Raw genomic sequence first — 17,935 nt, 5'->3', positions numbered from 1 at the left:
GTTAGCTCTTAAATAAGCATGAAGAAAACAGCTATATTTAAGTATACAGTAGGTGCCTTAAAATTTTAAATAAAATTTCCCATTCACGGTGCACCTGAGTGGCTCAGCGGTTAAGCGTCTGCCTTCGGCTCAGGTCATGATCCCAGGGTCCTGGGATCGAGCCCCACATCGGGCTCCCTGCTCAGCGGGAAGCCTGCTTCTCCCTCTCCCTCTGCCACTCCTCCTGCTTGTGCTCTCTCTCTCAAATAAATAAATAAAATCTTTTAAAAAATCATTTAAAATTTCCCCTTCACAGTTTCTAACACACCAATCTTTGAGAAGGTATGCCAAGCTACAGGTGAGTTTAGGTTAATAAAGATAACCATAAGTCCGGGATTAACATAAGGCTATAACCACGTGTAAGAAGCTTTTTTTTTTTTTTTTAAGATTTTTATTTATTTAACAGAGATAGAGAGCACAAGTAGGCAGAGCGGCAGACAGAGGGAGAGGGAGAAGCAGGCTCTCCGCCGAGCAGGAAGCCCGATGCGGGGCTCGATCCCAGGACCCTGGGATCATGACCTGAGCCGAAGGCAGCTGCTTAACCGACTGAGCCACCCAGGCGCCCCGTGTAAGAAGCTTTTAAAATGACTTCCCACCATATACAGGATAAAATGTAAGAACATTAGTTTGGATCAAAGACCTTCCACAATGTGGCCCACCTATTTATTCTCATCTCCTTCTGGTCCTGATATAAAGTCTCTGCCCCAACTAGGTTCCTTCCAAAGTACATCTTTTGCATTTTTATTCCAAAAATCTCAGCTTTTAGAATTGCCTCCTTATCTACTCTTTCTAATCATTCCTATTTATTCTTTACTACCTGTCTCTTCTGAACTCTTCCCCAATCCCTCTAGCACACAATGATCTCTCCTTCTGAACTTCTCCAACCACTCAGCATCCAAGTCAACATCTAAAAATTCTCCTATTCTGACTTTTCTGTGTATAATCACCTTTTTTTTTCCTCAGGCATGGCAAAATGGTGAGAGGGAGCGGTGCTGGGGAGGTGGTGAGGGGAAAATATTGATCAAAAAGTTCGGATTTCCAAAGTTCTAGACTGCTCTGAGGCTGTTTGCTGTTCTTAAGACAAAGTCACTTAACCCTTCGTATAAATGAGGGTTTGGTATTCAATCTAAGATCTTTAATGACAAATACTGCTTTTGAGAATTATTTGTATCTTCCACAGTGGCTTAGGATATTATCTTACATGGAAAGTACAAAAAAATTATAAATTTTTGGTTGATGTGATCTCAGGAGTGAAGCCAAATACCATACGTGACCAAAGCCAGGGCTCCCAAGCTGGGAGATAAAGACTGGCAACAAATGACAGAGATGGAGTCAAGGAAGAAATTTCTGCGAGAGTCCATCAAAAATAAATACATACATACATACATATATACATACAAACATACATACATATAAAATTTTTTTGAAGTTTTGGAAAACTGCACAAGGAGCTTATAAAAATCTCTATAGACTTCCATAAATCATCCTCATGGTATCACAATGCTTTATAATCCAATTAAACAAATATTTGATGTCCACATAAATAGCACTCTTTCAGGCTTTTCATTCCAATATATTGTAACTCACAAACCACTCACACACAAAACACCATACTTACTGAGATCTCTACATTTAATAGTACTATATTCAAAAGAAATACAAAGGTAGTCGCATGCTTCTCTCAGTTCAGGAATAGATATGCCATCAGGACAACGGATTATTCCTGTTTTGTAGTAATCCTAAAAAAAAAAAAAAAAGAAAAAAGAATGTATAAAACATCTAGAGCACAAGGTGGCCAAAACCTTACTATTAAGGCTAAGCTGGGAGCATTTTCAGAAACAGTGGAGCTCTGAGATTTCTGAACTGTGGAATTTTACAGTTAGATGGGATCTCAGTTCACCTAACCACTTTTGCATTTTACCAATAAGAAAACGTTGGCCCTAATGGGTTCATTTACTCACCCAGTCGAACAATTATTTATTAGCAGAGGAAAGATTAGAATCCAGGTCTCCCCGTTACTGATGTGTTTCTTCTCTCTACTGTATCATGCCAATTCATATGTATTTTCCCCTCTACAAGTTATTTTTCTATGTAACTACTATCAAATTTTAAAACTTTAAAAAAAAAAGTTAAGTGATATATTTTAAGGTACCTTAAATATTACCTAGAGAACTGAGCCAGATTTATGGTTCTTAGTAAAGAACTTCAAAGTCATATCCAAGTATTAATATATGTAAACAGAATGCACAATTAGATATTCTTCTTCCAAATACTATTCTTTGGTGTGTCCCATATTACGAACAATAAATAGTGTTTATTTCCAAAATCTACTTTAAAAATTGTTAAGGGCTAGCCCCCAAATTACAGCTGAGTCATAAATTTTTTTTTTTACTTGTCAACTCCATTGGGGGTTAAATGAAGTATGGCTAGCTGAAAAAGCACTCCCCCCCTACACCCCTAAAATGAAGATCTGCCTCAAGCTTGGTTCCGAGCCACAATAACATAAAAAACTTGCTATAACAGTGCAAGCAAGATGTCTTCTGGTATTTGCCCAAGTACTTCTATTCCTGTCTTGTACCCCAGGATCCTCCCTGCCCACTTTCCCCAAAATTATTTGAGGAAACCATATTTTCAGACTGTGGCATAAATTGTCACACACTATAAATCAAAGCTTTATCACTGATTTGAAATTACAAGTAGGGACTCTGTAATACTAATTCAAATAGTCCTCAAAATAAAAGGTTAAAACCTCAAAAAAAAAAAGGTTTAAAACAAAAATGCTAACAAATAACATTTTATTTTTTTTATTTTTATTTTTTAAGATTTTATTTATTTATCTTGACAGAGAGAGACACAGCGAGAGAGGGAACACAAGCAGGGGGAGTGGGAGACAGAGAAGCAGGCTCCCTGTGGAGCAGGGAGCCCGATGCGGGGCCTGATCCCAGGACCCTGGAATCATGACCTGAGCCAAAGGCAGACGCTTAACAACTGAGCCACCCAGGCACCCCTACAACAAATAACATTTTAGATGACTTTTAAGTGTTAACTGTCCACATTGCCAATTATATGCAATAAAATATTAGAATTCAAGTAATCACATTTATTCTCAGGTAGCAAAAATGATCAACTTATTGTATTTAAGAGAATTAGGGAGGGAGGAGTAACATGACTCCAGAAGTATTACCACTAAACCCTTTGAAAGAACCGCCTACTTATACTTAAGAGATGAATCATCCCCTGACCTATATTTGTATATTATCTTTATGTACTAAAATAAAAAAAGAATGAAATGGTGTTTTTTTAAAAAAACAATATTCTGCATAGAGACATCCAAATAGAACTCTGCTTCCAATACAAGTACCTACCAAAAAGGAGTTCTATGATTAAGTCAATACACAGAAGAAATAAGCACTCACCAGAATAGCTCGAAACACGGTGGAGCCAATTCCCTCTGCCACTTCATACTCTCCCTTCTCATTGGGACGTGTAAAGTTATGTTCTCTGCCAGATCCAAACATCCTATGATATTAGTAAATAATTGAGAAATATAACAATAGGATACTTCCTTCAAAGGGAAAATTTATTTCATGTACAAAAGTAAAAAGGAATTATAATTTATTCGTAAATTAAAAAATTCTTATCAGCAATTTATTCTGACAAATGTAATAAATGAAGGATTATTAAAAATACTTCCTTCCTGATGGGAGGGAATAGTAGTATAGATTCCCTATAAGCAAACAAAATCAGCTGATAAAGCTCGGAAGCTAAAGAACTTTTCAGCTCCTTCTTCTCAGGGGGAAAAAAAAAAAATCAATCAATCTAGGGGAAAAGGTGATTTTTATACTAATCTTACCAGAAAGGGAAAAAAAAGGAAAAGGGAAACCATGTTATCGGTACATTTTCCTTAAAACCGCTGCCTTCACTGCAAAGTTAATGCTATAGTGCAACACATACAGTAAAGCAGGAAAAAGATAGGCAGATTAGTTTCACTTTTCACAACTGTAACTATACATATAAGAAATACACTCAAAATTCTTACACTTGCATCCTAGAACTGAAAAATTAGCAATCAAATGCTCGGGTAAAGAGGAATGAGGAAGTTAAGCGGTAAATCAGAAGTTTAAACAAATGAGTAAAAAGCTCTTAATATTAATTTCTACATAAGAAAATACAGATTTCTATTTTTTCCAGTAATGTTCTTGGCCCTTTAATAGTAAGTATTTTGAAAAGAGGAAACTTGCAGAGTATGTTCTTCAAAATCAAAAGTTTAATGCATTACTCCCAAGAAAATTTAAAAACTGTTATTAAAGGAAGTTGAACCTCCGAATTAAATGATACCATCATTCTTAAGTATTCTACTCAACAATTTTCCAATTTAAATAGTTTCTTCTTTTGTTAGAACACAGAAATCTATAAAGAACAAAGCTTTTTTATTTCAAAGTTTCCAAAAGAATGCCAACTGCTTTTTACAGTTCCCATGAATATTAATTTTCATCCCCAAAGATATGCTTTACTAAACTGGCATTAAAAGATGACTTCGGATTAAAAAAAAAAAAAGGCAAGAACTGTCTTTCAGGAATCAAATGTCATGCAATTTTCTCAAATACTTGAAATTTTTTTTACAAAAGGAGAATACTCTGCTTTTCAGATCAATATGGATACACACACACAAATATTTTGGGCTTTTTTTTTTTTTTTTTTAAAGAAAAGGTAGCCTAACAAATGAAGCAAAATTTCAAATATCTACTTTTTAAGTGTGTTTCTTTAAAATTTACGTAAAAATTAAAAGTATTCATAGTGTCAAGTCATCCTCCTGACACCTTCCATCAGTAATCTTCCTCTGTGCTTCTAAAAATACACAAAAGCCATACTTGGTTTTTTTGCCTCAGAGGTGTAAAGTCTAACTGCAATGTTAAAAGGAATATTTAACTATTCAAAATGTGTAATGTCATATGTTAGCTTTTATTCTGTATGCAGAGAAATCACATGTACACACACAAAGGCATCCTAAATAGTTACTCATATGCAACCTAGGAAAAAACCGTAAGTTTTTTACATCATATAAACTTCTATTTCATTTCTATGCTCCTCCATTTTATATTAGAGTGAACAGGAAAAGATACTAATTTTACAATTAAAAGGTATTTGATCCTAGTTTTGGACACACTGAAAAATCAAGTCTATAAGGCCTGTATCATTCTTAAGACTGCAGTTCCCACAACTATAAACTTTACATTAACCTTTACTCTAGACCAGCACAGATAAGACGACTACAAGTATCTCTCCTTCATTCTACTAACTACTTGTTAATAACATTCCTTTTTTTAAGTATCTATATCAAACTGACAATTCATGCTGACTTTTCAGCTAACCAAACTGTTTTTTTTTTCTTTAAACAATGTTGATACCTGCTGTATTTGGGGGTTGAATTTGGGATCCCCAAGTGAAAAAAGCATATAACTGTTAAATTCACCTTGTTAGATACAATTAAGGTTTCAACCTGTGGAGATCGTGTAGGACCCTGTCTTCATTAACTAGTATGTTTGTTTTTCCTGCTAATACAGCAAAGATTGTTAGAAATAAAACCAAGTTCAAGATCTGGCTCTACCATTTTCTGGCTGTATTAACTTGAGCAAGTTACATTTAACCTCCAAAGCTCAGTTCATCTGTAAAACAGGAATACTACATTCCAACAGAGAATTTACTGTAAAGCTTAAGTAAAATAATGTGAAAGTGCTTTATAGTAATACAAAGAACTGCAATAATACAAACCTGCCCAACATTGTATTTGGCTGTGCAGTAAAAATGGATGGGTCTACAACAAATCTAGTGTTATCCACTATTAGTGTTACTCGTTCCGACGTTCTTACATTCCGAGCTCCTTCTTTTGCATTTTCATATACAAACACCATCTCCCCAGATGTCTTGCAGCTACCATCTGAACTTGACTGACTACTGTTTCTGCTGCTGTTCCCAGCACTGCTACTGGAACCATTTGGAGATGGCTTTTGAGGACGAGGACTGCTTGGACGAGAGGAACTGTGATCTTTTTCTCGTTCTGAAATAAAGATGTTAAAATTATGCAAATCGTCCTTTAAAAAATTCAAGATCCACATATATCTTTTAAAAATTCTGATGTAGAAAAGTTGTTTTAAATCACAGCATTTCTGGGTGCCTGGGCAGCTCAGTTGGTGTCTGCCTTCGGCTCAGGTCATGATCTCAGGGTCTTGGGATCAAGCCCCACGTTGGGCTCTCTGCTCAGCAGAGGCTGCCTCTCCCTCTCCCTCTGCCCTTCCCCCCACCACCCCACTTGTGAATGCGCATGCACATGCTCTCTCTTTAAAAAAAAAAAAATCAAATCAAATCAAAATCAAACAAAGGATTTCTGCTTTTTGATTTCAAGTAACATTTTCACAGAACACCATAAATATTATTTCCCAGGAATAAAACCTAAAACATCAAAATGTTTTCTAAATTAATTTTTCTAGATTTTTAAAAAGATGTATAGCTGACTAATGCTCACCCAGACTAAGATCAAAATTAAGGTAAATTTTATGCTATTACGCTATTTAAAAATATATGAACCCCAAGGAACAGAATAGTCTTACAAGTTAAATAAGCACTTAAAGTAAGTAAAAGATTAATAAAAATACCAACTTTAACTGTCCTAAATACTGAAAGTATTAGTAGTACTCTGAGAACACAAAGTACAAACTCTGGACTCTCACTATGTTAATTAGGCCATCCCCAAACTAGTAATTTATCTTACAAAAGCAAGGTCCCAAAGGAAGGAAAAAAGGTCACTAAGGACACAAAAGAGTATTTATTCTTTCAAATGACTTTTAATGTTTACGTTCAACAGCTGATGATACATTGGGTTTTTTTTTCAATCTCACTTTTGTTGGAATAAAAGCACTGCCACAAATTCTAGAGGATCATATAATTACTATCCATAATTTTATTTTATTTTATTTTTTTTTAAAGATTTTATTTATTTATTTGAGAGAGAGAGAGCACATGAGAGGGGGGAGGGTCAGAGGGAGAAGCAGACTCCCCGCCGAGCAGGGAGCCCGATGCGGGACTCGATCCCGGGACTCCAGGATCATGACCTGAGCCGAAGGCAGTCGCTTAACCAACTGAGCCACCCAGGCGCCCTACTATCCATAATTTTAATTAGGTAGGAAATACTGTTAAAATTCAGAAGATTTTCTTTGGGGTGCCTGGGTGGCTCTGTCGCTAAGCATCTGCCTTCGGCTCAGGTCATGATCCCAGGGTCCTGGGATCGAGCCCCGCATCGGGCTCCCTGCTCCGCGGGAAGCCTGCTTCTCCCTCTCCCACTCCCCCTGCTTGTGTTCCCTCTCTCGCTGTGTCTCTGTCAAATAAATAAATAAAATCTTAAAAAAAAAAAAAAGATTTTCTTTGGCTGTTCTAATATTCTATAAAGGGAAAATTAAAACTAAGATTCTGTGATAAGTTCCCTTTAGAGGCTAGATAACTACACTTTAAAGGTGACCTAAAAATGTACCTCCATCTCATCAGATTCATCAGCTTCTGCCAAATTCCTTCATGACTCAGGCTACTCAGAACACTCTGTACAGCTTTACTGATTATATAATTAGGTTTGCTATATCTCCAGAGATATTCTGACACCTCCATTTTATTGCCTGTTTCCAGAATGCTGGTAGCATCCCAAAAGCAAAATTTGCTGAATTAATAAAATCATTTATTGTACCTTCCTATTCTCTTCCCAGGGACTGAACTTAGCATATTAACAAACTGTCAACTCCTATTTATACTTGCATGGATTTCTGGCTTATCAGTACTAGTTTGACTTTGAGGATCTACTTAGATACTGACAACCTCTCTGTATAATTAAGCCCTAAGATAAATGATTTTGATTTATAACAATCAAAAACAACGTCAAATGGTAAATCAAGGTATTAAATTTGCGCCTTCTCCAAGGGAAAATGAAAATCGGCAAGCTCACGTTGCTAATGTACCTCTTAGTCACACAATTCATTTATCTGAAATATAATAATGTTCATTTATACAAATGAGTAGGAAGTAAGAAAAAGACCTAACCTACTTGCCAAGAAAACGAAACACTTCACACCTTCCTTTTCATCTACTATTTTTTAAATTAAATTTAAAATATTGTCAAAACTCAAAATAAATTACTACATGGTTATTCTAGCTTTCACTTCCTTTTCTACCATGATTAACCAAGAATTCCTATCAATAGTTTACTACAAATTTTAAAAAATAAACCACTGCTTATGTATCACATAAGATAAAAATCAATTTGAAAGATTTAGGGGCACCTGGGTGGCTCAGTCGTTTAAGTGTCTGCCTTCGGCTCAGGTCATGATCCCTGGCTCCTAGGATCGAGCCCTGCATTGGGCCTCTGCTCATCGGGGAGCCTGCTTCTCCCTATCCCTCTGCCTCTCCCTCCCCCCCGGCCCCTGACACTTGCCACTCCACTTGCCACTCGTGCATGCGCTCTCGCTCTCTCAAGTATTTTTAAAAATTAAAAAATAAAAGAAGATTTAAAAATCTCATATCACAGTTCTAAAGGCTTTTCAAATTACTTCTTTTATGAAACTGTCCTAGAGTCAAAAAAAATTCTTTTAAGTTTCATTTAATAAGTTGATTTTTTATAGCAAGAATGAAGCTAAGCTAAAATAGAAGCAACTGAATAGAACTAAAGTTCATTTTACTCTGAAGTACTAGGCACAATTCACTGTCATTACTGTTTTAAAAAGGTAACTGCACGCTTTTAAAAACCGTCAGGAAGATTAGTTGATTTTACATACCAACATGGTGCTGTCGTGTTGGAGAAGTAACATTTCTAATACAAGGAGTGAGTTGAGATTCTGTTCTTTCATGAGATGAATCTCGTGATCTGTCACTTGATCTTCGTCTATCTCTTGATCGTTCATGTCCCCCGCTAGCACCATGTAGACTCATTTTGGTGTGGTCAACTCCTTTAGCAACACGTGAGGGAGTACTGGTAAGTCAGAAAAGAAAATTAACCGTAATAGTGGAACATGAGATCACAAATGCTTTTAAAGAAAAAAGCAATTAACATAAAACTACTACTATTTTGAAGTTTAAGAATCAAATGCTACCTTACAATTCTGAAATGTAATTACCTTAAACTTACAGGTTTTATACATGTTGGAACACAGTATCTTTAAAGATCACATAATCCAACTCAGTTTTTTTTAAGAATGAGAAAACTAAAGCCCAGAAATGTTAATTAACTTCTGAGTTAGTAGTAATAGTAGTAGTACTAGAGACCACCCAGATCTCCTAAATATTGCTCAAATATTTTGCTCTCTTTGATGGGGGGTAGGTGGGGCGGAGAGAACACCAGCTTCCAGAACTCTTAAAAAATGAGCTATGGGGCAAAGTAACTGGTCTCCTTGCCAAATAAAATAAGTCTACATGCTTACTTTAATCAACTCATCTTGATTTTGATTGAACTCCTTTCAAAATTTTTGAAAAAAAAAAAAATTTTTTTGAAAGCATTTCTCTTTTTTAAAAAGCTTAACTGTGCTGTGTAAAGTTACAGAATTTAAAATTTTAAAACATCTTATGTAAATTTGCTTGTGAGAAGTAAATAACTGAGAATGATGATTAACTAATCTAGTTGATAGAATTAAGTCACGCAATTATTTATAAAGTTATATGTACTATGTGTACAATGCTGTAGAGAAGCTCCCTCAAGGAACTTATGTGTATCAGTATCAGTAATAGATGTGTATCAGTAATACATAAACATGTAGAAATTTAAACAATTCAAGAGTTATCCCAAATTTCAAATATAAAACTGCTAAATATATTTCAAATATATAACTAATAAGTGAGAGATAATAAATGCTTTAATATCTCAGAGGAAGAAGACATCACTGTAGACTTGAGTTTATCACTGGTGAACCAGGTGCTGGCAACCAAATAAGATTTTAATAATCAAAATACATTGCAGGTAGGAAAACTGACAGGAACAAAAATGAGAGAGCCAGACCTAATACGTCTGGAAATTTACCATCTTATCATATACCATGGTGCATGGCTTAAAAATATTAGTGTTTTTTATAAGTAGAAACAGAAGAAAGTTCACGGCTTTAGAGAAATACAGAAGTACAATACAAATTGTACTTTAATACTTAGTTGCTCAACATGTTGAGTATTACTTAATATTTTGGAACCTCAGTTCCTCATCTGTAAAATATAGTTCTATTTACTTTGTAAGGTTAATATGAGGATTAAACAAAGAAATATAAGTACGCTAACCAACAATGTACCTAGCACAACAGAATCACCCATTAAATACTAGTTTATTTAGTTATGACAGATGAAGATATTAAAGTTCAATTACAAGACTGCTCAGAGTCACACAGTATTTAGTGGATATGCTAACAATACTGTAACCCAAGCCTTTTGATTCATTCCAGTGCCCCTCCATAATATTAGTCTGCACTCCATCACTGAAACCACACTAGTTAAAGTTTAAATCTTGATTCAATTTTAAATCCCATAGTGCTTCTGGGACATCTCCTCTGTTGGCTTATTATCTACAATTCTTTGTTATTTTAGTGTTTTCTTTCATTATGAAAATCAGTCTTAAATCTTAAATCTCAATCTCAAATCTTAAATCTTTCTTTCATTATGAAAATTATAACAGACTACAAAGATAAAAGATAAGGCTAACTTTGTATTTACCCTAAGAGTTACTTCTAGGGAAATAAAGGCAACCTGTTAACCTTTATCAATTGTCTTTCATAAACCTACAGAGAAAAAAAAAAAGTTCTACTCCCACCTTCTTTCTAGTAAAAAAGATCAGAAGAGGATTGCATCCTTGGAACAAAATTTTTTCCTTCTTATAGAAAAGATCCTATTGCATTTATGTTAAAAACCTCAGAGTAGAAACAATGGAATTTCTGGTTTGTGTCTTAAAGTAGGGAAAAGAAAACAATCTACACAAACAGAAAAAGGCCTATATATTAAAAAAAAATAACTCCTCAAATTATTCTAGCTGTTAAGTTTTAAATGTGCTTAAGTAGGAATCTAACTGTTAATCTAATGGACAAGGTATAAACACAACTACAACTAAGGCAAATGCAGGCAAATGTTCAGTTTGAGTAAGGGCCAAGGAGACTGACTAATTAAAAAAGCGTTTCTACCAGACACTTCTATAACTGAAACATTAAATGCTACTAAGCATTCATTCTGCTAAAATAATGGCTTCATCTCTAAACTGTTTAGATTTTAAATAAATGCAAAAGGTGTCATACTTCCATTCTTTCTTTTCATTCCCAAATGGAATGTACTCTGAATCAGACCTTCAAAATCAGATGTCATGGAAGACTAATTATGTCCTACTCTATTTAATTAAATAATTTTAGATCAGAAAAGCACTCTAAGGGCAAAAATAATTAATATGTGTAAAAGAAAATGAGGACAAGCAAGTTCAGAGGGGATAAGTCTGCATGAGTTGCATTTATTTTTTTTTTAAGATTTTATTTATTTGACAGAGAGAGACAACCCGAGAGAAGAAACACAAGCAGGGGAGTGGGAGAGGGAAAAGCAGGCTTTCAGCTGAGCTGGGAGCCCAATGCAGGGCTCGATCCCAGGACCCTGGGATCATGACCTGAGCCAAAGCGCAGCTTAACGACTGAGCCACCCAGGCGCCCCTCATGTTGCATTTAAAAGAGAGAGAGCGATCCATGAACTGAGGACAGGTAAGGAGATGAAGATTACATCAGCCCCAATATCTACTTCTAGTCAAGACAGAATAACAAGGACTGAATTGACTTTCCTAACTGAAAAAAAAACAAAAACAAAAAACCCAAAATGGACAAAATATGTAAAACAATGGTTTGCAAGACAGTACGTCAGCAAAGAAAGTGATCCCTGAAAGATGAAAAACAAATGAGATAAGCCCAACAACTGCTCCAAATTACGGTTTTTCCCCCTCAAATTACTATCTTAATAGAGTTTCCAGAGTAAACAGAGAGGTGAAACCCAGGTAGAACCTGGTAGATTCAGGTAAGCATACAGAGCTGGAGAGCTTGGGAATAGTAGGTGCCTAGAGTTCTCAGGGAAGAGTACCAGAGAAGGGAGAGCAGCACAGAGAAAACTTCAGAGATCTGCAGAGTCTTCTTGGAATACTGACCTGAGTACTAATCAGCAAATACATCTGAGGAAACTACATAAGGCTGGGGAAAGAACCAACTCAAAGGACTAGAAGATGCAGTGACCAGGACTCATATAGGACCTACTTCTCCCGGGCAGGCTGGAAAACCTCATAATTCATAGGGCATTGGAGAAAGAATCTAAAGGGTCTTGGTTCTGAAATGGGAATTAAACCTAGACTGGGCACCGTGCTAGTCACATCTAACAAATCTTAACAGCAAGACCTGAAAAGAATCAAACTGTTTCCAAGTAACTAAACTGAATCCTAAAACAAAGCTCAAGAATATTTATAGAAAAACAAAAATATCCAGCATCCAAACAAGGCAAAACTCACAATGTATGGCATCCAATAAAAGATTACCAAGCAGGCAAATAAGTAGGAAAACATAACCTGTAAGAGAAAAAACTCAATCAAAATTAACGTGGAACTGACATGTCTCAGGATTGGAAACAAAGACATTAAAACAGTCATTATAATCATATTCCTCCAAAAGGTTATGTAGAAATATAGAAAATAAAGATGCAGATCAAACTTTCAGAGATAAAAATGGTATCTGAGATGAAAAATAGACTGAATGGAATTAATGGAAGATTACACATTATAGAAGAAAAGATTTGTGAGGGCGCCTGGGTAGTTCAGTCGTTAAGCATCTGCCTTTGGCTGAGGTCATGATGCCAGGGTCCTGGGATAGAGTCTCACATCAGGCTCCCTCCTCGGCGGGAAGCCTGCTTCTCCCTCTCCCACTCCCCCTGCTTGTGTTCCTGCTCTCGCTCTCTCTCTTTCTCTGTCAAATAAATAAATAAAATCTTAAAAAAAAAAAAAAAAGATTTGTGAATTTGAAGACACAGCCAGAGGAAATATCCAAAATAAATATAGTATTCCTTATAAAAAATAAAATAAATGGAGCATGAGTGAGCTGCAGGTCAATTTCAAATGCCCTAATATAAGTATAATGGAGTCCATAAAGGAAGAAAGGTAGAAAAAAGAAAAAAATATTTAAATCATGTCTTGAAATGTAAACTACATGTAACACAACAAATCCCACATTTTAAGAAAAAATAAAACACAAAACAAAAAACCCTGTGAACCTATGTTTGTTTTATCTAGTAGAAACCCTCCAAAAAGAAAGAGGGAAATGCATTTTCAGACACACATACAAAAAGATGGATGAATGAATTCATCATGAGCAGACTGGCATTATAAGAGGAGTTATAGGAAGCCCTTTAGTCAGAAGAAAAAGTAATGCCAGATGAAAATATGAATCTACACAAAGGGATGAAGAACACTGGAAATAGTAACTACATGGGAAGATACATGTTTGTTTTTTTTTATTGTTTAAATCCCCTTAAAAGATTTAAACAATAATTATAACAATACAGTATGGGGCTTATAACATATACATATAACTACAATAGCATAGTTTGGGACGAGAGACATAAAAGTACACTATTGTGGCTCTTAAACCATTTCTTGTGTCAAGTAATATCACTTGAAGGTAGATTGATAAATTAAAGATGTGTATTACAAGCCCTAAAACAACCACTAAAGGAAACAAAGCCAACAATTAAATAAGCCAACAAAGAAGAGAAAATGAAATCATTTTTTAAAAAGATACAATTAATCCAAGAGGGCAAATGAAAAAGGGAGAGGATGAGAAAATAACATATGGGACAAACAAAATAAACAGCAAGATGATAGACTTAACCTTAACCATTATCTATAATCACATTAAATATAAGTGGCCTGACCCATAAAAGGTAGAGATTATCAGACTAGAGATAAAAGTCAGACCTAACTATATACCACTGCCTAGTGAAACACACTTCAGACGTAAAGGTACAAAGAGATTCAATATAAAAGGATAATGAAGGATCAACTATCCTAACACTAGTCAAGGGAAAGCAAAAGTAGCAATATTAATATTAGACAAAGTAGACCATAGAGCAAAGAATATTACCAAGGCATTTCACAAGGAAAAAAGGGATATATTCATTAAAAGCAGGTCCCAAAAGTTCTTCTGCTTCATAACAGAGCTTCAAGAAACATGAAGCAAAAACTGATAAAATTACAAGAACTCCATAACTATACTCAGAGATTTTAATACCTCCTTGTAATACTTAATAGAGCAAATAGACAGAAAATCAGGAAAGATGAATAAAATTTGAACACTGTCAACTGCCTTGACCTAACTGACATTTATAGAACATTTAACCCAGTAAGAGCAAAAAACTCATTTGTTTCACATCCACACAAAACATTTACCAAGACAGATGATATTCTTAGCAACAAAACAAGTCTCCAGGGACGCCTGGGTGGCTCAGATAGTTAAGCATCTGCCTTCAGCTCAGGTCATGATCCCAGGGTCCTGGGATCGAGTCCCACATCAGGCTCTTGGCTCAGCAGGGAGCCTGCTTCTCCCTCTCCCTCTGCCTCTCCCCCTGCTCATGCTCTCTTTCTCTATCTCTGTGTCTCAAATGAATAAATAAAATCTTTAAAAAAAGAAAAAAGTCTCGGGCGCCTGGGTGGCTCAGTTGGTTAAGCGACTGCCTTCGGCTCAGGTCATGATCCTGGAGTCCCTGGATCGAGTCCCGCATCAGGCTCCCTGCTCGGCAGGGAGTATGCTTCTCCCTGACCCTCCCCCCTCTCATGTGCTCTCTCTTTCATTCTCTTCTCTCTCAAATAAATAAATAAAATCTTAAAAAAAAAAAAAAAAAGTCTCCATAAATTCAAAAGAATTCAAACATATAAAATTTGTCCTCTGATTACAATGGAATTAGATAAGATTCAGTAACAAAAAGATATATGGAAATTTCCCAAATATTTGGAAATTAAATAACACCTTTTATTTTTTTTTAAAGATTTTATTTATTTGAGAGAGAGAGAGAGCATGAGAGGGGGGAGGGTCAGAGGGAGCAGACTCCCCGCCGAGCAGGGAGCCTGATGTGGGACTTGATCCTGGGACTCCAGGATCATGACCTAAGCCGAAGGCAGTCACTTAACCCACTGAGCCACCCAGGCGCCCTAAATAACACCTTTTAAATAACTCATGGAGCAAAGAAAAAAGCAAAAGGGAAAATGGAAAATTTTCAAGTAAAAAAACCCAACATAATCAAAATGTGTAGAATGGCATGACATTATAGCAGTAGTTAGGGAGCAAATTATAGCATTAAATGCCTATGTTAGAAAAAAAGAAAGTTCTAAAGAATAACTTCAGTTTCCACCTTAAGAAACTAAGCAAAGACTAAATTAAACCCAAAGTGGAAAAATTAGTAACAAAGATCAGAGTGGAAATCAAAATAATAGAAAACAGGGGTGCCTGGGTGGCTCAGTCGTTAAGCGTCTGCCTTCAGCTCAGGTCATGATCCCGGGATCCTGGGACTGAGCCCCACATCAGGCTCCCTGCTCTGCGAGAAACCTGCTTCTCCTTCTCCCACTTCCCCTGCTTGTGTGTTCCCTCTCTTGCTGTCTCTCTCTCTGTCAAATAAATAAATAAAATCTTTAAAAAAATAATAAAAATAAAAATAAATAATAGAAAACAGAAAAAAATAGGGGAAAAAATCAATGAAAACAAAACCTAGTTTCTTTGAAAAAACCAATTATATTTATAAACCTCTAGCCAGACTGGGGAAAAAAAATTGAGAAGATACAAATTCCAATATTAGAAATGAGAAAACTGACATCACTACAATTAAAAGAGTAATAGAAGAGTATTATTAACAACCTCATGCAAATAAGTTCATCAACTTAGAAAAATTGGACAAATTCCAAGCTACCAAAACGCACTCAAGAAGAAACAGATAAGGTTAATAGTTTTATTTTTTTAAGATTTTATTTATTTGAGAGAAAGAGAACACATGCAGGGGGAGGAGCAGAGGGAGAGGGAAAGGGACAAGCAGACTCCCTGCTGAGCTCGGAGTCCGACCTGGGGTTCCATCTCAGGACCGTGAGATCATGACCTGAGCTGAAGTCAGATGCTTAACCAACTAAGCCACCCAGGTGCCCCTGAATAGCTCTATTTCTATTAAAGAAATTGAATTTGTAGTTAAGAACTTTCCCTCTAAGAAAACTCCAGGCCCGGACAGCTTCACTGATGAACTCTACCAAGCACTTAAGAGGGATATAATATCAATTCTACATAAACTCCTTCAGAAAATTGAAGACAACATATTTCCTAACTCATTCTATGAGGCCAGCATTACCCAAGTACCAAAACCAATATAAGATAAATACAAACAGACATCCCTCAGAATATGCGTATTTTAAACAAAATTTTAATCAAATAGAGCAGTAGATAAAAATGTCAATACATCATGATCTAATGATATTTATCCTAAAAATGCGAGATTGGTTGAATATTCAAAAATCAATTACCACATGTCAATTATACTTCAATAAAAAAACTTTTAATCAATATAATTCACCATATTAACAAATAAATGAAAAAAAACCTATCTCAATATACATACGAAATACATTTGGCAAAATACAAAATCCATTCCTGATTTAAAAAAAAAAACCTTAGCACAGTAGGAATACAATGGAATTTCACTAACTGGATAAAAGATACCTATGGAAAACCTACAGCCAGCATCATACTTAGTGGTTAAAGACCAAACACTCTCCACCTAAGATCAAGAACAGTACAAGGATGTCCACTCACCACTTTTACTCACCAATGTACTAAAGATTCTAGCCAGAACAGTATGTCAAGAAAAAGATCTAGAAGGCATCCAGATTTGAAAAGAAGTAAAACCATCCTTATCTGAAGGCAATACAATCACTAATTGTAGACTCCAGCACAAAAAGGTACTAGAACTCATGACTTTAGGGGCGCCTGGGTGGCTCAGATGGTTAAGTGTCTGCCTTCGGCTCAGGTCATGATCTCAGGGTCCTGGGATCGAGCCCCACATCGGGCTCCCTGCTTGGCGGGGAGCCTACTTCTCCCTCTCCCTCTACTGTTCTCCCTGCTTGTGCTCTCTCGCTCTCTCTGTCAAATAAATAAACAAAATCTTTAAAAAAAAAAAAAAAAAAACTCATGACTTTAACAAGGTTACAGAATACAAGATTAATCAATATTCAAAGTCAACTGTATTTTCATACAGTTGATTCTTGAACAACGCAGGAGTTGAGGAACCAATCCCTGCACAGTCAAAAATCTGCACATAACTTTTGACTCCCCCAAAACTTAACTATAATAACCTGTTCACCAGAAGCCTTACCTATAAACAGTTAATACACATTTCATGTTATATGTATTATATACTGTATATCGGGCGCCTGGGTGGCTCAGTTGGTTAAGCGACTGCCTTCGGCTCAGGTCATGATCCTGGAGTCCCGGGATCGAGTCCCGCATCGGGCTCCCTGCTCGGCAGGGAGTCTGCTTCTCCCTCTGACCCTCCTCCCTCTCATGCTCTCTGTCTCTCATTCTCTCTCTCAAATAAATAAATAAAATCTTTAAAAAAAAAAAAAAAAACCACAATGTAACACCATTTCACATCTATCTGAATGGCTAAATAAAAAGAATGGTCGTATCAAGTATTGATGAATATGTGTATGAAATGAAACTGTCACATACTCCTGATTGTAATGTAAAATAGTACCACCACTTTAAAAACTGTTTTGGAAAACAGTTTGAAAGTTTCTTAGGAAGTTAAATATATACTACCCATATGATCCAGCCATTCCATGTTATCTATT

General features: G+C 35.9%; 1 protein-coding gene across 3 annotated transcripts in view; it reads right to left on the bottom strand.

The window, feature by feature from the left end:
* The window catches only part of BTBD10 (BTB domain containing 10), a 74,370-nt gene that overhangs the window by 12,603 nt on the left and 43,832 nt on the right, over nucleotides 1–17,935 (bottom strand). For all 3 annotated transcript variants that reach the window (XM_036087903.2, XM_036087904.2, XM_036087902.2), the window contains 4 exons: nucleotides 8,853–9,046; nucleotides 5,812–6,097; nucleotides 3,456–3,558; nucleotides 1,658–1,778 (listed from right to left, as the gene is read on the bottom strand). In XM_036087903.2, coding sequence (XP_035943796.1) covers nucleotides 1,658–1,778; nucleotides 3,456–3,558; nucleotides 5,812–6,097; nucleotides 8,853–9,046 — 704 coding nt within the window. The remainder of the gene's footprint in view (nucleotides 1–1,657; nucleotides 1,779–3,455; nucleotides 3,559–5,811; nucleotides 6,098–8,852; nucleotides 9,047–17,935) is intronic.

This window comes from Halichoerus grypus, chromosome 11, assembly GCF_964656455.1.
Source record: "Halichoerus grypus chromosome 11, mHalGry1.hap1.1, whole genome shotgun sequence".
Lineage (NCBI taxonomy): Eukaryota > Metazoa > Chordata > Mammalia > Carnivora > Phocidae > Halichoerus > Halichoerus grypus.
The sequence above is the reverse complement of the archived record's forward strand: the minus strand, read 5'-3'. Positions and strand labels throughout refer to the sequence as shown.